General features: G+C 41.8%; 2 protein-coding genes across 5 annotated transcripts in view; one reads left to right on the forward strand and one right to left on the reverse strand.

The window, feature by feature from the left end:
* Positions 1-176: 176 nt before the first annotated feature.
* On the forward strand, positions 177-21,536 carry cc2d1b (coiled-coil and C2 domain containing 1B). 4 transcript variants are annotated; one of them, XR_003693830.1, is made up of 27 exons: positions 177-279; positions 574-705; positions 816-963; positions 1,338-1,441; positions 2,073-2,192; positions 2,707-2,853; positions 3,166-3,508; positions 3,979-4,097; positions 4,972-5,050; positions 5,712-5,789; positions 7,370-7,497; positions 7,690-7,762; positions 8,001-8,140; positions 8,229-8,358; positions 8,947-9,119; positions 12,847-12,972; positions 15,175-15,233; positions 15,733-15,849; positions 16,163-16,236; positions 16,548-16,606; positions 16,727-16,778; positions 17,359-17,458; positions 17,858-17,948; positions 18,082-18,204; positions 18,310-18,359; positions 18,800-18,904; positions 20,868-21,536. XR_003693830.1 is itself a non-coding variant. In XM_028592283.1 (26 exons), the coding sequence occupies exons 2-25, from the start codon at positions 643-645 to the stop codon at positions 18,319-18,321; spliced, it is 2,658 nt and encodes an 885-aa protein (XP_028448084.1). In that variant the 5' UTR covers positions 177-279; positions 574-642; the 3' UTR covers positions 18,322-18,359; positions 18,797-19,693. The 4 variants fall into 4 exon arrangements, 3 of the variants coding, with proteins under 3 accessions (XP_028448084.1, XP_028448083.1, XP_028448085.1); XM_028592283.1 differs by lacking the exon at positions 20,868-21,536 and having other exon boundaries at positions 18,797-19,693; XM_028592282.1 differs by lacking the exon at positions 20,868-21,536 and having other exon boundaries at positions 18,800-19,693.
* An 879-nt stretch (positions 21,537-22,415) lies between these two features.
* zfyve9a (zinc finger, FYVE domain containing 9a) overlaps positions 22,416-24,824 on the reverse strand; it is a 29,028-nt gene continuing 26,619 nt past the window's right edge. Inside the window, exon 19 of the mRNA XM_028592281.1 lies at positions 22,416-24,766. Within this exon, the coding sequence (XP_028448082.1) occupies positions 24,605-24,766 (162 nt within the window). The 3' untranslated portion in view covers positions 22,416-24,604. The remainder of the gene's footprint in view (positions 24,767-24,824) is intronic.

Raw genomic sequence — 24,824 nt, forward strand, 5'->3', positions numbered from 1 at the left:
AAGTAGTATATAAATTACACATTCTTGTATATTTTTATTTTTAAAACCAGAACGATGGAACTCATTACACCGTTAGATATATTTCTTACTTAACGGATTTATTTTTGCATTGAATTCAATTAAATTCACCGGGAGTCAGGACTGCACGCGGCTGCACCTTTAAAATGATCCTTGGACGCTCCCTCCGTTTGCGCATGCGTACTCAAACAAATCCATTACCATGTCAAACCACAGAAATGAAACTGAACAGAACTACCTGAGGAAGTGTTGAACGAGCAGGTAAAGACCCCCACGCTTTCAAAGCTGGATAAAACTCTCCCAAGTGTTTGCTTAGAGTGACACTAACAGTCGTCTTCTTTCTCATGAACAAACCTTTTGAGTTTGAGGCGACAAACATGGTTAGCTAACAGCTAGCTGCTCGGCTAACATAATCGTCAGTTGGCAGCTCGTTGTCTATTTGGAGCCACCTGACAACCACTCACATGACTTTAACTAGTGCGAGCAGACCAATGACATTACACAACAGGAAATAGATTATTGTATGTGTATCGTGTGTATTGTGTGTGTTTGTAGTTGGGATCGCTGGAGTGGCGCTCAGGTGCTTGTTAAACAACAAGCCACAACAACAACAACAACAACAACATGTTTGGTAAAAAGAAGAGAGCACCGCAGCCGAGAGGCCAGGGCGCTGCTGCAGCCAAGCAGGTACCAACAACAACACTGATGAACGCTGCAAGCAAAGATGTTTATTTTAATGTGTTCTCTTGACAATAGCTGTCAAAGGGTGAAGTTAATCTCTTACTTCCTGGTTTCAGATGGGTCTGTTTGTAGACCTGGACCCTGAGGAGATGATGATGGGTATGGAGGGGAATCTGGACGACCCGGACTTGGAGGATGAACTTGCTGCAATCACTGGAAATAGAGCTGCTGCTGCTGGAGGAAGAGCCAAACCGAAAGGGAAAAGTGAGTGCCGTGCAGCTTTTCACTTGTATGTGAAGCTGTGTTGTCCCCATGCCTGGAGTCAGTACTATAGCCTGACGATACTGTATTTTTGATGTCGTTACCTATATTGGTATTTGAGAGTATACAAAATCTGATAATGATAAGTTCCCTTAAAGTTGTTTATTTAACAATCACCACTAAGAATTGTACTGGGCAGGACAGTTACTGTTAAAAAATAAACATGTCCTTACCATCTGATAGATCGTATTGGTAGATAGACGGTACATATATAGACACTGTTGACATTTATATCATTACTACATTATCATGTAATATGTGTTGATGATCTCAAATAAAAACCCAGTCGGATACATGACATCATGTTTGTGTCGTAGGCCCCCTGCCCATGGAAGACATCGCAAGAATGGCTGACGAGTGTATGAGGGATGAGGATGAGGATGAGGATGACAGTAACCCGGAGGACGATGAAGATCTACTGGTTGGTGTTGCTGTATATTTAGCTCTGATTTTATGCCAGGGTTTGTGGCTGCTTAGATTTCAAGAACCTGGACAAAGTAGTCAATTTACCAGACACATTTTACACTGAAATTAATTCAAGTAGCTGTACAAACCAAATGCAGTCATCCAACAAACCGTAACAGACATCAAAATGAAAACTGTATTGCTTGTGGGCCTTTTGGCCATCTGCCACATGGTTTAAAAGTCTTGTTGCTTTTGCACACTCATTGGGAGCCTGTAATGTCAAGTTTTACATTAATTAAATGGTTGCTACACAAGTATAGTACTTATTGGTCTGAAATAAGTACCCTATGTTGTAAAAATGTGGTACAGAGCTACTTTTTGCTGTAGAAGTCAAAGAAGATTTGTGTCAGTTCTGTAACAAATATAGACTTATCCTAATACGTTGCATCTTTTTATCCAGGGATTTGTTGATTTGTAGGGCCTTCATTACATCTGCACATTTTGGTTGGCATAACTTTCATTTGTCAAACAATTGCATGTTTTACCTTATGGAAAACTTGTTTCACATTCTTCACTTCTGAAATCCAGCCCTGCATATGAACAATCAAAGTTGGCTGTTGATCAGTTGCTGTATTTTATCCCATCAGGCAGAGCTACAGGAAGTGGTGGGTGAAGGGGAAGCTGAGAATGCTCTAACTGTTTCCCCCACATCCTCCCCCACTGCTGAATCTCCTCAAGCTGAAAAACCAAAGTCCCCACTGACGCAGGTACAATACACGTTGCTCACTGCCAGCCTTGTGTCAACATTTTAGCAGTTGCCGGTAACCGGAATGGGCAGACATATTTGTCCTTCTGGCTTCTGCTGGATTACAAAATTAGCTGCCTATTTTGATCTTAAATCACCTCAGATTTTTCTTCTTTTTTTTTTTTTTTTTTTACATCTGTATCTCCATACAATAGTTGTATCCTTCTTTAACATCACTGGTTGAATAGATTAACTTGAGACATCAATTTTCCACTCTTTCTTGTGAGTCTTTACATTTCCTGATATTTATCCCACCTGTGTTTCGGTCTACTGAAAATGCTTTGAATACTTATGTGCCTAGAATTTTTAACAAGTAAATAAAGATGAGATATAGATGAGTAGAAATAGCAGTTTCCTCCTATTATTTATCTTTGGCAAATACTTTCTCAACACACAGTTCTGAGTAATTTCTTGACCTAACAAACCAGCTGTTTTCAGATAATAATTTACAGTACCTGCCTGTTGTTTTGGTGAAGCAGCAGGAAGTAAAGGTCTCCTCAGCAGCTCCCGGCAGTCTCCAACACACCCTGGAGGAGAGAATTATCATGTACAAGACGGCCTTACAAAACGCTAAAACTGCAGGGGATACCTCCAAAGCCAGGAGATACGATCGTGGCCTGAAGGTAAGTTAAATACTGCCTAATGACAAGATATATGCCCAACAACAACAACAACAACAACGACAACAAATACAAACAACAGATTCGTAGAAACAACAATCTTTTGGTATTCATGTGTCTGATCACACATTTCAGCTCCATAAAGGAAGACAGCATGCTGTTTGTCATTTTTAAAAATCTGTTTTCATAGTTTAAGATATTTACTTGTTTTCTCATTTCACAGTATATATTTAGTGCCTGGAATTACTGGACTGCTGTGATGCTTCCTTCATTACGCATTAAAGATTGACTGATTGTTAATGTTGCTCTCTACAGACTCTGGAGACAATGTTAGCTGCTGTTAAAAAAGGGAGACCTGTGAACGAGGCAGAGATCCCTACTCCTGTTGCCACTGGAGCTCCGAGTTCTGCCTCTAATCCTGCTGTTCCCCGTCGACCTCCTCCCCCTGTACCCTCGCCTTCTGAACCCACTCCTTCAGATCAGCAGGGGGAGGCGGAGGCCACGATGCCACCGCCACCTGCTGTACCAGAGATCCTCACCCCCAGCAGTGAGGAGGAGCAGTCGTCCTCTGCCAGGCTGCCGCCTCTGAGCACTGTCCCATCTCCACAGGAGCAGACAAAGGAACCTGCAGACCGGCCTCAGACCAGTCTGACAGATGGTCCGTGTTTACACTATAAGTTAAAAACTACAAAGACATTTTAAAGATAGCCAAAATTTTGCATCATGGATTAGTTAACCGTGACATTTGGTCTCTTAGATAGTGTTGTTTTCATTCCTTTTCCAAAGACTGAAACAAGGTATCAAAAGGTGTGTAGATGTTTACCAAGGTTTTCTGATCTAGCAACAGTAACTAATGCAGGCTCATGCTTAGGATAAATAGCTAGACTTCTGGGATTGTGGATTTATTGTTTGGCCCTAAATTTGAGACCACTTGGTTAAATATTGGTGCATTGGTTTAAATGATCCACAAGTTTACTTTATTTTAATACTTTAAATTTGATTTCCAATTCTGTATTCCCGCACACTTTCCACACAGTGCACTTACATGCTGTCAGCTTCTCAATATGGGATGAATGAGGGCTTTCATTGTGGTAATTGTTCTGCTATTCTGTCCTCGTGAATCCGCAGTGAACAAGGCAACCAAGACGTTGCTCTTGGAGAGGCAGAAAGAATACAAGATGGCAGCACTGAGAGCCAAGAAGCAGGGAGATGCTGAGCAAGCTACGGTTTACTTCAAGACCAGCAAGGTGAGTGAAGAGACTACAACCCTAATGGATTTGTTTAAAGGCAAGATTGTGTCTCCTGTACATAAAGGTTTATCAGCAGTGTTTTGTATAAATTTGAATATCCTAAAACAGGATTTCTCTGTTGTGAGCTAGCATTTTATTCTTAGTAAATAACATGGTGTCAGGGAATTACTCTGTGGGGAAATAGATGACCAGTAGACAACCGCCTTGTCCTTTTTTTAATGTTTTTGAAATTTCAAATAAAAAAACTATTTTGTGCTAAATAAATTAGTTTCAATGCTTTTTATAAAACCTATGCACGCAACAAGTATGATGCAATTCTTAATGATTGAAGATTTAATAAATAGTATATATTATTTTATATTTTATTTATATATATATATATATATATATATATATATATATATATATATATATATATATATATATATATATATATATATATATATATATATACACATACATATACATATCTCTGCTGCAACTGGAAGCAAACGGTTTTTGCTAAGCAGAGCAAGTTTCTGCTGTAGGAATGTAGCAGCAGCTGCATTTGTGACAATGAACACACTGTTTTAACCTGATGCTTTGCAGGATTATTGCTAAAGTAAATATTTTTATATACCAGACATCAGTTATAACTAAACCAATTTAGATGTTTTTGTGTGGCATAAATCTTTATATTTCAATGTGTAAAGTTAAACTGCTAACATACAGTTACACATCACTATTTGTGCAGTCTGTCTGAGCCTGTTGCTGCATATTCTGGCTGCAGGATTTCCCTCCCAAGTATGTGAAACATGCCAACAATTTGGAAGTAGACAAAGACCATCATTATGTTTGACAGAGTTTGGGTTTGTTGTACGTTTTGGTGCAGAGGTTCGATGCGGTGATTGAGGCGTTGGAGAAAGGACAAGCAGTCGACCTGAGTGGCCTTCCTCCATCTCCAGGACAGGGTGAGGAACACTGGTATTATGTGAAAGAAGTGTATGACACACAACCAAGCCAACTTCATTTATACAGCTCTTTTAAAAACAGAAGTTCCAAGGTGATATACAGGAGGAATAAAAGTTAAAGGGGGAAATATAAGGGCAAAACACAAAAAAATAAATAAAAAAATGAAGAATAAGCCAACAAACGGGTTTTGAGATGATTTCAAGAGGCATACTGATTTGGCTTCCATGATACTTTCAGTAATCCTAAAATAATAAAACAAAAACTATATAAAACACTGATGTGAAGTGATTAGAAATAAATGATAAAAAAAACATAGATCTAATTTGCCGGTGAATTATGATCAATCCTTAATAACAACAGAAGCAACATGTTGGGAAACTGCAGAACAATAAACATTTGCAATGTTTAGTTAAGTTTAGTAGTTCTTAACACAAGCCCTGGATTACATGTTCCAGACATGTGAAGAAATGAGTCTAGAAAACCGACAGAGGTCACAAGGATCTTCCAGGGAGGGAATGTAAATAAGGAAATGTTTTAATCAGTAGCTTCACCATGAAGTATATTCAGCAAATGTATTAAAACAAGTAACATATTTACTGGACAGAAACCTGTTGTATCTGCTTCTGTATGTTTCTGTTTACCTTGTGTTATTGTGTACAGGAGGAGGCTCTGCTCCAGTGAAAGAACCTTCTTCTGGGCAAAACATAGAAGTCACCCAACTGGTTACAGCAGCTCCAGGTAGTAATCCTCTACTTTAGTAACTGTATGTATGTGCTTGAATTGTTGCTGTGGCATATGTTTATTTTTGTCATGCAGTTTTTTCCCCCTTATTTCACTTAACAGTAGATAGGACTTTAAATAGAGAAGAACACACACTGCTTGTGTTGTGCACATCATTGTTATGTATAAACATTTCTACAGAGACTGTTTGGAATAAAAACAACAATACATTCACCTGAATATTACATGGCTGATGGGTGAATAGATATAACACAGTCAAACATATGCTGCATGTCACTGAAGGAATGGATCAGTGTAAAAGGCAAATAGAAAACTGGATGACAAAACACGTTTTCCTAAAAGAAAGATGAAAACCAACAGACTAATGTGTACAGTCTTTGGCTATATTCACCTGTCACACATCAGTAGAAGGAAATCAAGCATTGCTACTTTTTGACTACCAACCAAATAACTTCCACAGTTCTGAGTCAAATTCTTAGTCTTATTTACGTATTCTTCAGTCAAGTACTTTCTGAGTTAAATACTAATACTGTATCGTATTTTTGTTTGGAAAACGTCTTGTACAGCTAATTGCGTAAAGACAGCACTGATGCATTTGAGAGGTTTAGCTTATTTTATTAAATGAAAAAGGTTTTTGTAGAAGATGTGTTTGATACTCAACAATGTTAAAAAAAGTATATATAATTTTGGTATCTGCCATGCATCAGGTACAGTTATTGAAACAATACCCAATCTTACAGTTACCGTAAGTCGGCTTATCTCAAGTTTTTCTGATTGATATTTCTTAGCAGTATTTTTAGTTGCCCCGCAAGTGCAATGACTCTAGGAATGGTAGTGCATTTCGGGCGACCACTCTGATCCAGACTGAAATATCTCAAAAACTACAGGATGGATTTCCATGGAGATAGCTACAGATATGCAAGGTCTGTAGAGGATTAATTCTACCATCTTTGGTGATCCCCTGACATTTCATTTGGCGTCGTCATCTGGTCAAAATCTTAATTTGTCCAATACTTTTATTGTGTTTAGTGCTAATAAGCAAATGTTGGCATCCTAATATGCCAAGATGGTGAACATGGTAAATGTTATACCTGCTAACATTAGCTTAAAGATGCAGTAGGTAAGACTTATAAAACTAACTTTCTGTCATATATGCTATACCCTATGTTCGAGTAGAACATGTAATTAAAAAAAGAAATCCGGCTCCTCTGGCACCACCTACAGCCTGTAGTGCGATTTGCAAAACTTCCACAGCTCCCTGTTCAGATGCATCAATCAGGACCGGGGGTGTCAATCACTGCTCATGCACACACATTCATTCTCCCTTGTGGGGGGAGGGGCTTAGGAGACCGTTTTGGCCTTTAGCAGAAAGGGGGAAGGGACTGAGAAGTTGTCGATGTTACATTTTTTTTGCTAAGTCCTGGATCTTCACAATCCTACCTACAGCACCTTTAAACCCCTGATGTCCCCAAGTACAGCCCGACAGTGTGTCTTTAGCTTTGAGGTAACCTCTCAAAACAAAAAAAACACATATTGACAAACGTTGTAAACATTGTTGTCCACTGCTTTCCCATCAGCCCCAGCAGCTCCCAAAGACGTGCTGGAGGCTCTCGAGCAGAGAAGAGCCAAGTATGCAGAGGCGTCCAATCAGGCTACAGCTGGTGGAGATGACCGCAAGGCCCGAATGCATGACCGTATCGCCAAGGTACAAGGAGAGACTCTCCTTCTGATGTCTTACCTTTACAGAACTCTACTGCCTAAACTGTTTGTCAGGCTTGGTCTTTTTCTACATACCTAAAAACACTGGACTTCTAGCACTTTACAACAACAAATCTTCTTTTCGTTTACCCTGTTACAGCAGCATTGTAAAAAATATTTATCATCTCTCCTCCTGCAGCAATACCAGAGTGCCATCCGAGCTCACAAAGCAGGAAAAGCGGTCAACTTTGAGGAGCTACCGGTTCCCCCTGGTGAGTTTCTTTTTTTCAGTCATGTTGTTGAGCTGGCAGTGTAATTTCCAAGACACATTAGCACCATAAAATTGGATTTGAATTGGGTTTCTGGTTCTGTGTACTGTATCACTATTAAAGCTGTGCGTCAGTCTCTGTGCCAGCGCCACGAGACATGCTTTTGTACTTCTAGTACAAACATTTAGCGTTTAAGAACCGTAATGCCAGTCAGAGTGATGAATTTGCTTTTATCTTTCAGGTTTTCCTCCAATCCCGGGCCAGAAGGCGTCCGGAGCGGAGCAGGGATTCGTTGCTGCTCTGGAGGCAGCCAATAAGCTTGCCTCCACTGATGCTTCCCAAATAGCAGATGAAGAAGAAGATGAGGAGAAGGAGGAGGAGGTGGGCTATCAGCAGCACGTTATCATTTTTTTGATTTGTTTTTTGTTGATAAATCGTTGATCCAGTGTTTTATGCTTGTTGTATGTAGTCTAAGCCTGCTGTTCCAGAAGAGCCGAAGAAGCCCATGTTAGATTTCTCCACTGCAGCGCAAGACCGGAAAAGAACTCCGTCGGTTTCACCTGACAGAACCGCTTCCAGGGAAGGACTCTCACCAACAGGTCAGTCCCCGAAAGAAAACCTGTTCTCCAAAACACCGGACACAGTTCAGCCTCTTTTGAAGCAGAAGATATTTGCACACCAACAAACACGAAAGAAATTAAAATGAGAAATGGATATAAACAACGATACTAATTAGAGTTGCATTAGTCATTTAATCAATTAGTCGAGCGAGAATTAAATGGCAACTATTATGATTAAATTAAATCCAGTCATTTTTTTTTTAAGCAAAAAAAACCTAGTATTCTCTGGTTTTCAGCTTTCAAAGATGACAATGTTAGAGTAAATTGAATATCTAATGTTTTTACACAGCTTTTGCTTATTTTACAAAACAAGCAGATTGAAATTGTCAGATTAATTGTTAATGAAAACAATCATTTTTTTTTTTTTTTTTTTTTTTTTTAATCATTAGTCCTAATACTTATAACGTAACAGATACCATCCAGACAAGAAGAAAAACAACTTTCACAGGTCCTTCCACCTTCCTCCGTCAGCCATGCTACAATCTTATTTGGATGCATTTATCCCCACTAAAAACTACATCTAGTTGTTTACAATCAGTCAACTTTCTGTCTTTCTTCGTACTCCAGCGGGTCAGCAGCTGGAGTTTCTGGAGGGCAGGAAGAAGATGTACATGAAGGCAGCTCTGCAGGCAAAGCAGAAGAACGACATGGAGCAGGCCAAGATTTTCCTCCGCACCGCCAAGGGCTTCGAGCCCCTGATCGAGGCAGCACGCAGCGGCAAGACTGTGGACATCAGCACAGTGAGCAGACGGGAGATTTACTCTGCTACTGAATCCTTAGTGTGATTCACCAAAAACCCAGCTTGGTGTTAGAAATACCTTATTCAGTGACAGGAAATTGATTTGGATATAAGTTAGGGGGCACACAGTAGAAATTGGTCTCTGAATTAATTACTAGTTTTTGGTAAGTTGTTAAAATGTCACATAATAATCCATCCATCCATCTTCGTCCGCTTATCCGGTGTCGGGTCGCGGGGGGAGCAGCTCCAGCAGGGGACCCCAAACTTCCCTTTCCCGAGCAACATTAACCAGCTCCGACTGGGGGATCCCGAGGCGTTCCCAGGCCAGGTTGGAGATATAATCCCTCCACCTAGTCCTGGGTCTTCCCCGAGGCCTCCACCCAGCTGGACGTGCCTGGAACACCTCCCTAGGGAGGCGCCCAGGGGGCATCCTTACCAGATGCCCGAACCACCTCAACTGGCTCCTTTCGACGCAAAGGAGCAGCGGCTCTACTCCGAGCTCCTCACGGATGACTGAGCTTCTCACCCTATCTCTAAGGGAGACGCCAGCCACCCTCCTGAGGAAACCCATTTCGCCGCTTGTACCCTGGATCTCGTTCTTTTCGGTCATGACCCAGCCTTCATGACCATAGGTGAGGGTAGGAACGAAAACTGACCCGGTAGATCGAGAGCTTTGCCTTCTGGCTCAGCTCTCTTTTTAAATCCTGGCAGTGCGATAGATTGAATGCAATACCGCACCCGCTGCCCCGATTCTCCGACCAATCTCCCGCTCCATTGTCCCCTCACTCGCGAACAAAACCCCAAGGTACTTGAACTCCTTCACTTGGGGTAAGGACTCATTCCCTACCTGGAGAAGGCATTCCATCGGTTTCCTGCTGAGAACCATGGCCTCCGATTTAGAGGTGCTGATCCTCATCCCAACCGCTTCACACTCGGTTGCGAACCGATCCAGTGAGTGCTGAAGGTCGCAGGCCGATGATGCCATCAGGACCACATCATCTGCAAAGAGCAGCGATGAGATCCCCAGCCCACCAAACTGCAACCCCTCCCCACCCCGACTACGCCTCGATATCCTGTCCATAAATATTACAAACAGGATTGGTGACAAAGCGCCAGCCCTGGCGGAGGCCAACCCTCACCTGAAACGAGTCCGACTTACTACCGAGAACCCGGACACAGCTCTCACTTTGGTCATACAGAGATTGGATGGCCCTGGTAGAGACCCCCTCACCCCATACTCCCGCAGCACCTCCCACAGTATCTCCCGGGGGACCCGGTCATACGCCTTCTCCAAATCCACAAAACACATGTAGACGGTTGGGCATACTCCCAGGCTCCCTCCAGGATCCTTGCGAGTGAAGAGCTGGTCCGTTGTTCCACGACCAGGACGGAATCCGCATTGTTCCTCCTCAACCCGAGGTTCGACTATCGGCCGAACCCTCCTTTCCAGCACCTTGGAGTAGACTTTACCAGGGAGGCTGAGAAGTGTGATACCCCTATAATTGGCACACACCCTCTGGTCCCCCTTTTTAAAAAGAGGAACCACCACCCCAGTCTGCCACTCCTTTGGCACCGTCCCAGACTTCCACGCAATGTTGAAGAGGCGTGTCAACCAGGACAGCCCCTCCACACCCAGAGCCTTGAGCATTTCTGGACGGATCTCATCAATCCCGGGGCTTTGCCACTGTGTAGTTGTTTGACTACATCAGTGACTTCCGCCTGGGAAATCGGCGACAATCCCCGTTATCCTCCAGCTCTGCCTCTAACATAGAGGGCGTATTAGTCGGATTCAGGAGTTCCTCAAAGTGCTCCCTCCACCGCCCTATTACCTCCTCAGTGGAGGTCAACAGTGTCCCATCCTTACTGTACACAGCTTGGATGGTTCCCCGCCCCCTCCTGAGGTGGCGAACAGTTTTCCAGAAACACTTTGGTGCCGACCGAAAAGTCCTTCTCCATGTCTTCTCCAAACTTCTCCCACACCCGCTGCTTTGCCTCTTTCACGGCAGAGGCTGCAGCCCTTCGGGCCCTTCGGTGCCCTGCAACTGCCTCCGAGTCCTCCGAGATAACATATCCCGGAAGGACTCCTTCTTCAATCGGACGGCTTCCCTGACCACTGGTGTCCACCACGGTGTTCGTGGGTTACCGCCCCTTGAGGCACCTAAGATCCTAAGACCACAGCTCCTCGCCGCAGCTTCAGCAATGGAAACTTTGAACATTGTCCACTCGGGTTCAATGCCCCCAGCCTCCACAGGGATGCACGAAAAGCTCCGCCGGAGGTGTGAGTTGAAAGTCTGTCGGACAGGGGCCTCCTCCAGACGTTCCCAATTTACCCGCACTACGTTTGGGCTTACCAGGTCTGTCCAGAGTCTTCCCCACCCCTGACCCAACTCACCACCAGATGGTGATCGGTTGACAGCTCTGCCCCTCTCTTCACCCGAGTGTCCAAAACATACGGCCTCAGATCAGATGAAACGATTATGAAATCGATCATTGACCTTCGGCCTAGGGTGCTCTGGTACCAGGTACACTTATGAGCATCCCTATGTTCGAACATGGTGTTCAATTATAGACAATCCATGACTAGCACAGAAGTCCAACAACAAACAACCACTCTGGTTTAGATCAGGGAGGCCGTTCCTCCCAATCACGCCTCTCAGGTGTCTCCATCATTGCCCACGTGTGCGTTGAAGTCCCCCAGCAGAACAATGGAGTCCCCCACTGGAGCCCCATGCAGGACTCCAGTCAAGGTCTCAAGAAGGCCGAATACTCCGAACTCCTGTTTGGTGCATATGCACAAACAACAGTCAGAGTTTTCCCCCACAACCCGCGGAGGCTTAGGGAGGCGACCCTCTCGTCCACGGGGTAAACTCCAACACAGCGGCGCTCAGCCGGGGCTTGTGAGTATCCCCACACCCGCCCGGCGCCTCACACCCTGGGCAACTCCGGAGAAGAAAAGAGTCCAACCCCTATCCAGGAGTATGGTTCCAGAACCGAGACTGTGCGTGAGGTAAGCCCCACCAGATCTAACCGGTGGCGCTCCACCTCCCGCACCAGTTCCGGCTCCTTCCCCCCACACAGAGGTGGCGTTCCACGTCACCAGAGCCAGCGTCTGCCGCCCGGGTCTGGTCCGTCGAGGCCCCTGACCTTCACTGCCACCCATGTGGCATCGCACCCGACCCCAACGGTTCCTCCCACAGGTGGTGGGCCCATGGGCTGGAGAGATGGGAGCCACGTAGCTTGTTCGGGCTGTGCCCGGCCGGGCTCCGTGGCAAACCCGGCCACCAGGCGCTCGCCGACGAGCCCGCCGTCTGGGCCTGGCTCCAGACGGGGGCCCCGGGCTTCCTCCGGGCAGGGTCACTCCATCTCTACCTTGCTTCTTCATTGGGGTTTTTGAACCATTCTTTGTCTGGCCCCTCACCTGAGACCACTTTGCCTTGGGAGACCCTACCAGGAGCACAAAGCTCCAGACAACACAGCCCTCAGGTTCACAGAGACACACAAACCTCTCCACCACGATAAGGTGATGGTTCACGGAGAAGAATCACATAATAATTTTGAAAGTAAAAGAAATTAGATTACGATTTGGTTTTTATTTATTCATGAGGGTATTATTAGTGCTCCTATTCCTCAAAATACACACGTTTTATATGTTTATTTGTTTATTTAAAAGTTTTATATGTGATGTGAACATCCCGCTGCGGCTGACCCTCTCTGTTCTGTCTCTGTAGGTGCCGTCGCCCCCTGGTGACGAAGACGATGACTTCATCCTGGTTCATCACAGCGACGTGCAGATCTCCGAGAAAGCAGAGCAGCTTTACACACAACTGGCCAAGATCCTAAAAGAGCAGTACGAGGTAAACCATCGGTCACGGATCATGGGCTCATGGGGCGTTTGGATTTATTCACTCACTTTAAAAAGATTGATTAAAAGCTTCTTTCTTTTCACATTTTTATTTACTGCAATATGTTGATATTGACATCCCAAAACTTATTGGGAGAAAACGGGTAGTTCTATGTAAAATTAGACATTGAGCCCCCCCATAGAGCCAAAATGGCACGATCCTTGTTTCATAAAAGCCCAGTTCAGACCAAAGATTCACGACGAGACGGAACCGTTTTAGAACATTGCAGGGAAAAGTTTCAGCGGTCTGAACCGGCCCGTCTCAGCCAGCTGATGGTGTCGCCTGCGACTCAGCTGGTCAAGTTGCCAGAGGCTTGTGTTTGAAGGGACGTCACCTGTTTCAACAGCCAACAGCAAAGTCAGCTTCAAACTATAGAAATAAAATGATCAAAAATACATTTTATTTCTATGTTACAAACATAGAAAACGGAGGCTCGACGGGCGCCTGCAAGCACGGTAATGTGGTCGAGAAAGCTAGAGAGTGACTGAAGAGAGCGAGCAGCGTTAGAACAAAGCCACGAATCGGATAAATAAAACCTTGTTTTTGGAGTTTCATCACTAGAAATGTAGTCTATATCCACGACGTTCCACTTCCAGGATTGCTCCAGTGCTGCCAGGAAAGCCGCCAGATGTCCATTTTCTTCCTCTTTCTTTGTGTTGTAATTTTAAACTTTGGTCGATTTATGAGGACTATGGTTAACTGCTCCTCAGATCTCTGCAGGGTAAATGGAGACAGCTAGCTAGACCACCTGTCCAATCTAAGTTTTTTGTTGCACAACGTAAGAAACTTTTGAATGTACACGTTCCATCAAAACAAGTTCCTTCCCAAGGCTATTTTGCAGCGGCAATGAGGATTATGATTAGGGCTGGGTGATATGGACCAAAAGTCATATCCCGATATATTTTGGCTGAATATCGATATACGATATACATCCCGATATTTTTTTCCGCAAAGTGAGAGCAGTTCAGTCAAAGCCAAATATGACATGTCACAAGTAGTTTCATAGAAACCGGCTATTTCAGTGAACAGTTGCAAAATCAAATGAATAAATAATAAACAGGTTTCTTCTCCTTGTTCATGATTAAATGCTCAGCTGTTCAAATAACAATATAATGTAAACATAAATACTGTATAACAACAGGAGTACCTTTTTTTAAATCAAAGCTCCATAAGGTGCACATTTAAATAAAAAAAATATCTTAAATAAAAAGCCTATAAAATAAAAGAGACCAATCCAAAAGGTGTCAGCAGCTTGCTTGGAGCAAGGATCAAATTTGAACTATAGAACCGTTACAACAGTCTGATAAGTTCAGAAAAGTAAATCACTTTACTGTAATGCAGCCTTTAAAACCAGGAAAAGACACTTATGTCATATCACGATATTACGATATCCAAAATCTAAGACAATATCTAGTCTCATCTCACGATATCGATATAATATCGATAGATCGCCCAGCCCTAATTATGATTGGTTTAAAGAAATGCCAATAAACCACAGCATGTTTTTCTCCCATCCCAGTATGCTGTGTGGACTTGCCAGACCCCCCTCCTCCGCAGCGTTGTGGAGGAAGGTCTGGCAATGCGACACCACTAGAAATGCAACTGCAGCATCTCACTATCACTAACGTTATCCACATTCATATAGATGCAACAAATGATATATCCAGCTACAAAAAAGCCTGAAAGTCTGAAGTTAGAACGGAAGTACAAAGAGTCATTCCTATGAAGATGATACACCGTCTCGCCGCATTGGTGGGAACAGGCAGGTTTCGGAGCGTTGCCAAACGGCGTGTTGCAAGGAGTTGCAAGTTTCAACGAATTTCGAATTACGCCTCTGAGAAGATTCATCTGTGAGATTCAGACAGTCGAATTGGGCTCCTTCGATCAAAGCTTAGAGTATTCCACTATTCGGGGTCACTCCTATTAATAAGATACGGATTATATTATATTTAGTAATACCTTAGTCAACTTATTCGTGTTCAGAACTCCCATCGCTCCAGAATCCAACATTTTCAGCTCTCTGATTTATTTGTTACAGTATATAAGTTTCCAAATTAATTCTGACGCCAAAAAAAGGTTTTCTTTTCCCAGTCTGGTTGCTCTGCACGGTTCTTGTTCTTGCTGTAAAGACAAACATTTTTTTTTTTTTTTTAGAAATGTATGACTCACTCCAAGCAGTTCACACATCTGGGGAACGTCACAGAAACAACAAAGTAAGCTTCTTGTGTCACAACAGTTTACATACCAACTCCAAACTCGGTTATAACGCTGGACTGGGGCTGCAGCTAACAACTATCAGCAATAAGTCTGTTTATCTATTTGGGTTAAATGGATTATACATTTTCTAAAATGATACCATTGTCCAATCTGTTAAATGTAACATATAGAATTTACCAAAATCTTTTACCAGATCCCAAATTGATTTTATCAGATTGTTTATTTTGTCAAAAAAACCAAATGTTTCATATTGTATATTTGATTTGACTTAACACCTGATTATTTAAATCTTATACACAGTGAACAGCAACAGCATGATGTTCTAAAGGTAACAACCATGTAGAGTTCACTGATGTCTCACAAACAATCTTTGTGTGTGTGTGTGTGTGTGTGTGTGTGTGTGTGTGTGTGTGTGTGTGTGTGTGTGTGTGTGTGTGTGTGTGTGTGTGTGTGTGTCTGTGTGTGTGTGTGTCTGTGTGTGTTCGCTCGCTCCAGGTTTGAGAAGATGGCGGAGAGTTGTAAGAAGAGTCTGGAGGTCCTGAAGCTGGCTCAGTCGAGAAGTCTTCCTCCTCCTAAACATCACTTTGAGGAGAGGTCGTTTCAAACTGTCAGGTGGGCAAGATATAACTGCAGTTATATATTTAAATGGGAAAACTACCTAAATTAAGAATTCCATTATGTTATTTCAAAATCCAGGAAAGTACAATCAATATTTGTGAATATGAGCTACTCTCTCTCAAAGTCAGAAACCAGAGAAGCATTTCATCATCTGACTGGTACCTTAAACAACACGCCCCCCACTAACCGCCCCCTGCGTTGTTCTAACTCAGGGCTGTTTTTGGTCTGAATCCCCTATAATAAACATACAGTTAGATTCATTGTTGAATTAATACAGTACCTCTCTCTGTCTTTCCTTCCCTTTCAGGATATTTCCAGACCTGAGCAGCACTGACATGGTTGTTATCATTGTCAAAGGGATGAATCTTCCTGCTCCGAGTGGTAAGAACAAACCTCTTCATCTACCAGTACAGCAGGTCCATATAGACACCTACATACTGGGAGAAATGGTTCTAAAGACACTAAAAAGTAGTGTTTTACAGCTTCAATTCAGTTTAAGAAAACCTTAAAATTATGGTTTCTTCCTTTGCTGTTGTTCTGGTGAAAACTTATTTGAAATCTTATCAATAAGTCTAGTTATTTTCTGTGTTGGATTAGGTATTGTTATCAGTTTAAAGTATCACTGAAAATCTCTTCAAAAAAAAATACATAGCGGTTGATGCTTTGCGATCTACTTTCTCTTTCTCCCTCAGGAATCCAAACAAATGATCTGGATGCATACGTCAAGTTCGACTTCCCTTACCCCAGCACGGTAACGGACTCAAACTACAGCTCGTTTTCATTTTTCACCGTTAACCCCAGGCTGCTGGGAGGATTTGAACAGGTGAAGTTTTTCTCCTTAAAGTGTTGGTTTTTGTTTTGTTGCCACCAGGAGCAGCCGCAGAAACACAAAACAGCTGTCATCAAGAACACTAACTCCCCGGGTGAGACATGAACAACATCGCTGTAGATTTGGGAGTCAGATATTCGTATCAACAATGAGCATGTTTCTATAGCAGTAGATCTGCAGTGACATTTCTTTCCAAATATATTATTATACTGGAGACCATTCAATTTTCTTAGATACAGTCAAAAGAAATGAACCCTGAGGGAAATTGCTATGCAGCAGTTGCAATACAAAATGAGAAGAGTCAAGGTGAAAATCCTATATAAAAAAAAATAGATCAGTTTGAAAAATGAAAAGACCTGTACAGTGTTTTTAAACTAAAAGAAAAAGTATTGAATAAAGAATGTGTTAATGTTCATTTTACAAGTAATAATAATAATAATGCACACAATTATAATAAAACAATCATTTACAGTCCATTGTAGGTAAAAATGGATCTTGAGTCACCTTATACTGTAGATTTTGTTTACAAAATAGATGTTTTTGAACAAATGAATTAGTTTCGGATAGAATGATGCAAAATCAAACTGTAATAATTGTTTGTGTGTCTGTAATACTTCATGTGTAAAGTCTCAGAAGGCTGCATCTCTTTATCGGAGATCTCTTTTAATCTTTAGAATATAACCAGAGCTTTACCCTGTCAATCAACCGTAACCACCGCGGCTTCAGGAGGGTGGTGACGTCTAAAGGCCTCAAACTGGAGCTGCTGCACAAAGGGTGAGTCGCCGCCAGCTGCTCCCCCTGCTCCCCCTGCTCCCCCTGCTCAAAGTGGAACGTTTGGAAGATTACTTCTATACTCAACAAAAAAAAGAAACGTCCTGTCACTTTCAACTGCTTCTATGTTTTAAGCAAACTTAACATATGCAAATATTTGTATGAACATTAAAAGATTTAACAACTAAGACATAAACTGAACAATTATCACAGACATGTGACCAACAGAAATGGAATAATGTGTCCCTGAACAAGGGGGGTCCAAGTCAAAAGTAGCCCTCAGTATCTGGTGTGGTTTGCTGAGTTTAGTTTTATGTCCACATCGGTTAGCAAAGTATCTCCAAATACTGAGAAGTTAACAGATGAAAGTCAGCGTGGTTGTTTTCTTTTTTAAATTCACAGCGGTTTCTTGCGGAGCGACAAGCCGATCGGGACGGCCCTTGTAAAGCTGGAAAAACTGGAGGCCCAGAGTGAAATCAGGGAGATCGTAGAGGTGAGTTAGACTGAAACAACACCAAGGCCACAAAACAAAGCTGATCGAGAGAGATGGAGGCATAGCGGCCTTTTATCTAAGATGTTCGCTGACTGATGAATAGTAACTTAGACCTTGTTGTCTCTGTTACCAGGTGATGGACGGTCGTAAGGCCACAGGAGGGCGTGTTGAAGTGAAGATCCGTCTGCGGGAGCCTCTGAGCGGACAGGACATGCAGAAGAGCACCGAGCGCTGGCTGGTGATCGACCAGTCACAGGTTACATCAAATATACCGTGTTTATATTTTTGCAGCATTGCACCTCAAAAGACAAACCTGAGATAGTGTAAAAATGTCTGATGTTGGGTTCTTTTCATCTCCAAGGTTCTTGTTTAGATGCTGCTGCAAGATTAAAGATGATTCACAACATAAAGGTAATTCTTTTTTGTTTGAAAAAGGAAACATGTTTATTAATGCTGAGAGTTTAGAGGTTAGACGGCACTCTCATGTCTCTGTTAAATACAAAGTACCCAACTATTTCTCAGCTGGGAGCAGTTACCTTTTTGGTTTTTGTAAAAATGAACACACACAAACAAACACAATATAACCCGTTAATTAGGGAGCTTTAGAGGGGCTGTTAGGCAGAGCTAGGCTAGCGGTTTCCCCGGTTTCCAGTCTTTGTGCTAAGCTAAGATAAGCTAAGCTAAGCTGCTTCCGGCTACAGTTTTCTATTGCCGTATGTGAGTGGTGTTGACCGTCTCATCTAACTCTTTGCAAGCATGACAAGAAGTTATTTTCCAAAATGTCGAACTGTTCTTTTAAATGTAGGCATTCACGTGTTTGTGTGTATTTGATTAACTTCTTTGTCTAGCAGATTAAAGGCACTCAATCAACAACGCTCGGAGGAGGACGGAGTTTGGGATGTGATGAGGACGGTCTGTTGTTCAGAGTGGACTTAACTACACGGGTCTTTGACTTGGTAAAACTTTTGCACATTTGCAAGACACAAGAGCTCCCTTTCACACTGCAGTCCACCAGGAGCAGACAGGGAGCCCTCCATCTTCAGTCTGACACCAGCTGATGGACAAATACTGGTGATGCACCAGGGCAGACTTGCAACAAGGGGAAACCTCCTTAAATCAGAGAAAACTATTCAGGCAAAGATTACGGTTTTCCAAAAAGTCTCCTCGTGTATCACTCCATCTCCTGGAGGACGGCAGGAAGCGTTTCCTCTGCTAAGGGGCTCAAGTGTCGAGCTAAACTGATCCTGCTGCCCAACGTGACTTCAGTTAATATATCAAAGATGTGTTCATATTCTTCATATTATTAACAGCTCTGGTATCTAGAACTGCACCTATGCACTAATACCAAAGTAATCACTGTTGCTGTAAAATCCTGCATATTTGAAATCGCCAATTAGCTGCCAAATCTGTTACTACGACACGAGAAGTTTAATGTGTGACAGGACTATTTTTTATTTTTCCCCACACAATTCATCAGTTTAGTTTTAAGTGTGAGAATGCAGGCAGATGCAGCAACTCTCATCGATGTTTTAAAGGAGTAAGCCAAGAAATGATGATAATGTATACTATGGTACAATTATATATTTATTTGGAAGACCACACTCCCTTTTCGGCACCTTTCACTTTGATTAGTAAGTCCTCGACCTGTGGTCACTAAACTGCACACTCGCTTATCTGTGGCTTTAGGTGTGTTCGATTTATATTTGTCTTGTTTACACTCAATAACACAAATCTGTGCAAAATCACAACTGAGCTGAGTTTGGCTGATCTTCAATTGCTTATGTCTAAAAAGCTAAACATGATTTTTTTCTTAAAGCAGACATCCATTAACCATGATTAGATGGTTAAAAGGTCATTTTAAATAATCATAATTGGATGATGGAACTTTGAGTTAGGGTTAGTTAGTTTCCTGTAGATATTTTAGTTAAAGGAGTAGTTTGACCTTTTGGAAAAGTGTAATTATGTTCTTTCTCGCAGAGAGTCCGATAAGAAGATTGATACCACTCTTGTGTTTGTGTGTTAAAAATGAAGCTAGAGCCAGGACACAATTAGCTTCGCATAAATACAAGAAAGAGGGGTCAAACGGCTAGCCTAGCACCCTCCAAAGTTAAATAATACACCTACCAGCCCCTCTAAATTTCACTAATTAACAAGACTCCAATTAGTGAGGACTTTAGAGGTGCTGGCAGGTGTATTAGTTTGAAGTTTGGACAGAGCCAGGCTAGCCGTTTCACCCTGCTTCCAGTCTTTATGCTGAATTAAGCTAATCACCTCCTAGTCTCGCATTGCCAGACCTTCCTCGACAGCGCTGCGGAGGAGGGTCTGGCTACTCCACACAGCATTCCTGGATGGGAGAAAGACGTGCTCTGGTTTATTGGCATTTCTTTAAACCAATCACAATCGTCTTGGGTGGCCCTAAGCTCTGTACGGAGCCGCTGCAAAATAGCCTCGGGAAGGAACTGGTTTCGGTTAAGGTTGTTTTAGTCGTGCAACAGGAAACCGAAACAGAAAACACTGGAGCAATCCCGAAAGTTGAACGTCGTGGATATAGACTAATCACCTCCTGACTCTTGCACAAAATTTAACACACAAGAGATTGGTGAAAGATCTTTTCCTCGGACTCTCGACAAGAAAGAAAATAAAATAAGTATATTTTCCCAAATGTGGGACTATTCCTATGCGTGTTGCTTTTTTTTAACAATGCATCAGACCCCGGATGTTCGGATGAGTACTTATTTTAACTGTTTTAAATGGTTACTTAACCGTTGCGATATGAACCCATGCAGATTGAATTTGTTTTGTGCTGCTCAAAGCTTTAAAAATAACATTTGAAATAATTAATGATTGAAAGTAGATTTTTGACCTTTGAAAATGCAACTCAAAAAAAGTTTAAGGAAAATAATGAACTTTCTATCTCAGCTTTAGGGTAATACGGACAAGAAGTTCTTTCAGTGTTGGACATTTGAACATCAACCACATCTGCTGATCTAAAGCTAAATGGACCTTAATGGTGAGATTGTTACATCATTGTTAGCTTTGTCAGTTAATGTCTTTTCATAAACAAAGTCCCATCTAAGTAGTTTTATTGGAGCAACTTTCTACTGAAGATTTAGTCCTAAATGAACACGGTTGGTTTGAGTAAGATTGAACATTGTTTCTGAAAAGACCCGTTGCTGTTAAGAGTAAATGCTTTTTTTTATTTATTTTTTTTGGTAATTTCAGCAGCATTCTAATAAATGCTAGACAAGAAGCCATAACAAACCTACTGAGCCAACTAAATACCATTTTCCAACAGGTTTACCTCCAAACTGTCTGTAATATTATTTAGTTGCCAAATGTTACTGTGGTCACATTTCATTTGTTTCTTTTTAGGAAAACATGAATCAATGCAAGGTTAAATTCACTATAAAGATAGGCCTACATAAACATCACTTTATTTTCTGTTAAAACATACTTGTTTACAAACATTGAGGACGTTTGTATTTACAAAATAGTAATCACTAAAAACTGAATTAAGGCTAGATTTTGTTTTTAATTGAATTTACCTACATTGCTTAAAAATGTACCAAATTAAAAATCTTGTTTTCATTTTGCTCTGTTAAGTATTTTTCTGTTGCTTTCTTAGTAAAAAAAAAAAAAAGATTTGAGAATGGAACTTTTGAAGAACCTAAACAGAAGGCAAGAACTAAAGCACTCATTTTCATTTTCTATAAGTTTTTATTTTACATATACTACAGTTTTTTGATAAAGACCACTTTTGACATTTGTAGTGTAAAGAAAAAAAAAGATCAGGGTTTTTGGCTTTTCAAACAATTGACCATTTAAAAAAAAAAAAAAAAAAAAAAACTTATTTAAACAAAACCCAGTCAATGTCAGAACTGAATGATTTTTTGTTTTTTAAGTTTCATCCATAAACTAGAAGATATAACCGTTAAAATGCAAAGTTGATTTGCTCTCTTCACCGTTTCAAGCTTGTTTGCATGCAGTGTTATAAGTTTGGATAGTAACATCTTACAACTGAATACAAAAAAATTGCTACTTTTTAAGTCAAACAAATTGCACCTTTTTCTTTTGGATTTAGGACATATTGCACACGTCAGATAACGCCCAAATCAAACATAACAGAAAACAGGAAGTCCAAAAAATAAATCCTCATGTCTCCTCTTCATTAATGCTAATTTATAAAAACAGAACTGCCGGCGGCGGCTGCGGAACGTCACATAGTGAAGACACAGTGATTGAGATACACCAACTCTGGTATGATCACAGTAATAAACCCAGAACTGGTGACCTTTGACCTCTCATTCAGTCTTTACTGAACATTTTATCAGCTTCACTAACATTACTTTGCTACAGTAGCTTCTAAAATACTTCAAATTGAGTAATAAACGAATACAGAACAGCTACGGGTCTAATTTAAACTCGCTGAAGCGTCGGCTCGTCTGCAGATTTTCACGTGATTGTCTGATTCTCACTTGTGATGACGAGATCGTTTATCTCCGATAAAATGCTTTTAACAAAACCTCTCATACTGTATTAACAGTACTTTTTTTTGTGTAGCCCCTTCTGGTTTTTATATTAGCATGATTAAAGATTGAGAAGTTGCCATAATGCAGAATGATTACTGTACAGAGCATTTGGACAGGACAGGGTGGTTTTTGGTGATTAGTCTAGCCAGAAACAAAAACACACATTTTGCAGATTTGAACAGAAACAGGAGGAATACATTCTTATATTTTTTTTCCCAGGTCCATGTTGCTAAAAGGAGAGCACAATCCAGAGCAGAAAGAGATGAGCTGCAGCAGCGATCTGTTTCTAGATGCACAGACAGTTGAGGCCTTCTGAAAACGACAGATCAGCGATCTGCAGAGTTCCTACGCAGGTCTCAAAAAAAAAAAAAAAGTTTACAAAAGTCTGGAGCAGGATGTTCATAATTTCAGGGCTGTGGAAGGATAATAAGTTGCAGAAAATGTTAAATGAAATACATTCAGCTTCAGGTCAAGCAAACTCTTGTTTCTGCAGGAACCCCAGATCTTTACAAACGCTGAACTTTTCTGACATTGGGAGAAAAAAAAAATAACAAAAAAAATGTCTTTGAGGACACAGCGGCAACCCAGACGCTCGCTTTCACTCTCCTATTAATGGCTTAGAATCCAGTGCACTGCTTCTGCAATTTAATAAAGATATTATTATATATCTTTACGTCTTCAACAGTTATTCTCTTTTAAATAATTTGAGTGGCTTTTTCCAACCACTGCAGGACGAACAACAAGTGCTGATTACGTAGAAGCTTGAGTTGATGAATGAGATTTATAAACTGATTTCCCCTCTTCAGCTTTATGTACAGATTGAGTTTATCAATAAAGCATTGGAACCTTTTTTTTTTTTTTTAAATCAGCTGTCTACTGTAGGACACAAAGGGCTTTATGTAATCTTATTCCACAGAGCGTCCGTCAGAGGAGTCCATGACGGTAACGTCGGTAATACTGAGAAGTTAGAATGGAGAGGTTGTTACGCCTACAAAACAATATGTACAACAGGTTAATGGATTTATCCATCAGGTGAAGCATCTGGTGATTGATGAGTAAAGCTTAAAGAGGTGAAACTAAATGTTTTTTTTGTTTATTTTTTTTCACTTGATGAATTGCTGCTGTAGGCACTGAGCACCATGGTGCAAAAAAAATAAAATAAATCACCACACAGACACAACCTCAAACAAATAGTTTGGACTTGTCAGCGATGGATCGGAGTCTCCCTTGTTTTAGAGCGTCCGTGCTACACAGCCCACAGAGTGCTCCAGGACCCCCGGGTGCCACAGGGACATTGGATTGACGGGTGAGCTACGTACAATACCTATGGAAAGTATTTACCCTCCCTGGAAGTTTGATTGTTTTTTACGATATAAGGAGGACTAATTTGCTATGAATCTTTCACACACAGCTGAGTGAGCAACCACATGAAACCGCTCCGCTCGCTTTACTCAGAGTCCGAAAATGGAATCAAACTATTACGAGGGCAATTTAGTTCAGCGTGTTGTAAGAGCGTAACAATACAAACAAAAAAAAATCATAATGGATACATACTGCTGTATATATTACGGGCTCACTGTGTTGTGTAATGATTTAGGTGTGCCCTATTAAAAGGGGGTAAATACTTAAATACTATATTTATAATTAATTCTAATTATACTATATTTATAATTAATTCATTAGGACTTTGTAGAGATCAGTAGAAAGGGTCTTCAATCAACTCTACTTTGAATTAATGTTGTTAAAGGGGGGGGGGGGGAACACTTTTTATAGGCACTGTAACACTACACTGGGGTCAGACAGTATGATCTCTGGTGTTCATTTCCTGCTCGGAGCACCTCCGATGACCACCAGAGATCAGGAGTAGCTGTCGGGTGAGCTTCAGGTACGCAGCACACGGCCCGATGATCCAGCTCGGAGCTTCCTCAGGCCCCGGCCGCCTCTGGAGCAACCGACGGCGGTTGGATGCATAGGTTTGACTTGAGGAGTGCTACCCCGCCTGGCACGCCACAGTTCTCGGGCTCTTTTGAAGTGCAAACAATCGAAAGGGAGACGATGGAGGAGCCGGCCCGTGAGATGGCGTCAGAAAAGGAAAAAGATGTTCTCGAGGTGAAGCGCCGAAGACTCCTAGGAGATGATCTCCAGGATGTAGAAGACCAGCTCCATGACCACCGGGCCCTCGCTCAGCTGACACGCCCCGCCGTGGATGACGGGGATCAGAGCGCTGTCCAGGTCGCTCAGGTACTGAGGCAGGAGAGGCTGGCCGTTACTTCCCGCCAGGTAACCCACCTGTAACGATGAGGACAGGTTAGACTGGATCCTCATCCCAGATTTGGTCTCTTAACTC

The sequence above is a fragment of the Perca flavescens genome, chromosome 12, assembly GCF_004354835.1.
Source record: "Perca flavescens isolate YP-PL-M2 chromosome 12, PFLA_1.0, whole genome shotgun sequence".
Taxonomy (NCBI): domain Eukaryota; kingdom Metazoa; phylum Chordata; class Actinopteri; order Perciformes; family Percidae; genus Perca; species Perca flavescens.

Bases quoted from the DNA above. Each gene is read 5' to 3' on its own strand.
- cc2d1b (XM_028592283.1), top strand. From the start codon at position 643: ATGTTTGGTAAAAAGAAGAGAGCACCGCAGCCGAGAGGCCAGGGCGCT. The intron at 2,854-3,165 runs GTAAGTTAAATA...TGCTCTCTACAG, and splicing joins GATACGATCGTGGCCTGAAG to ACTCTGGAGACAATGTTAGC. The intron at 7,498-7,689 runs GTACAAGGAGAG...CTCCTCCTGCAG, and splicing joins TGCATGACCGTATCGCCAAG to CAATACCAGAGTGCCATCCG.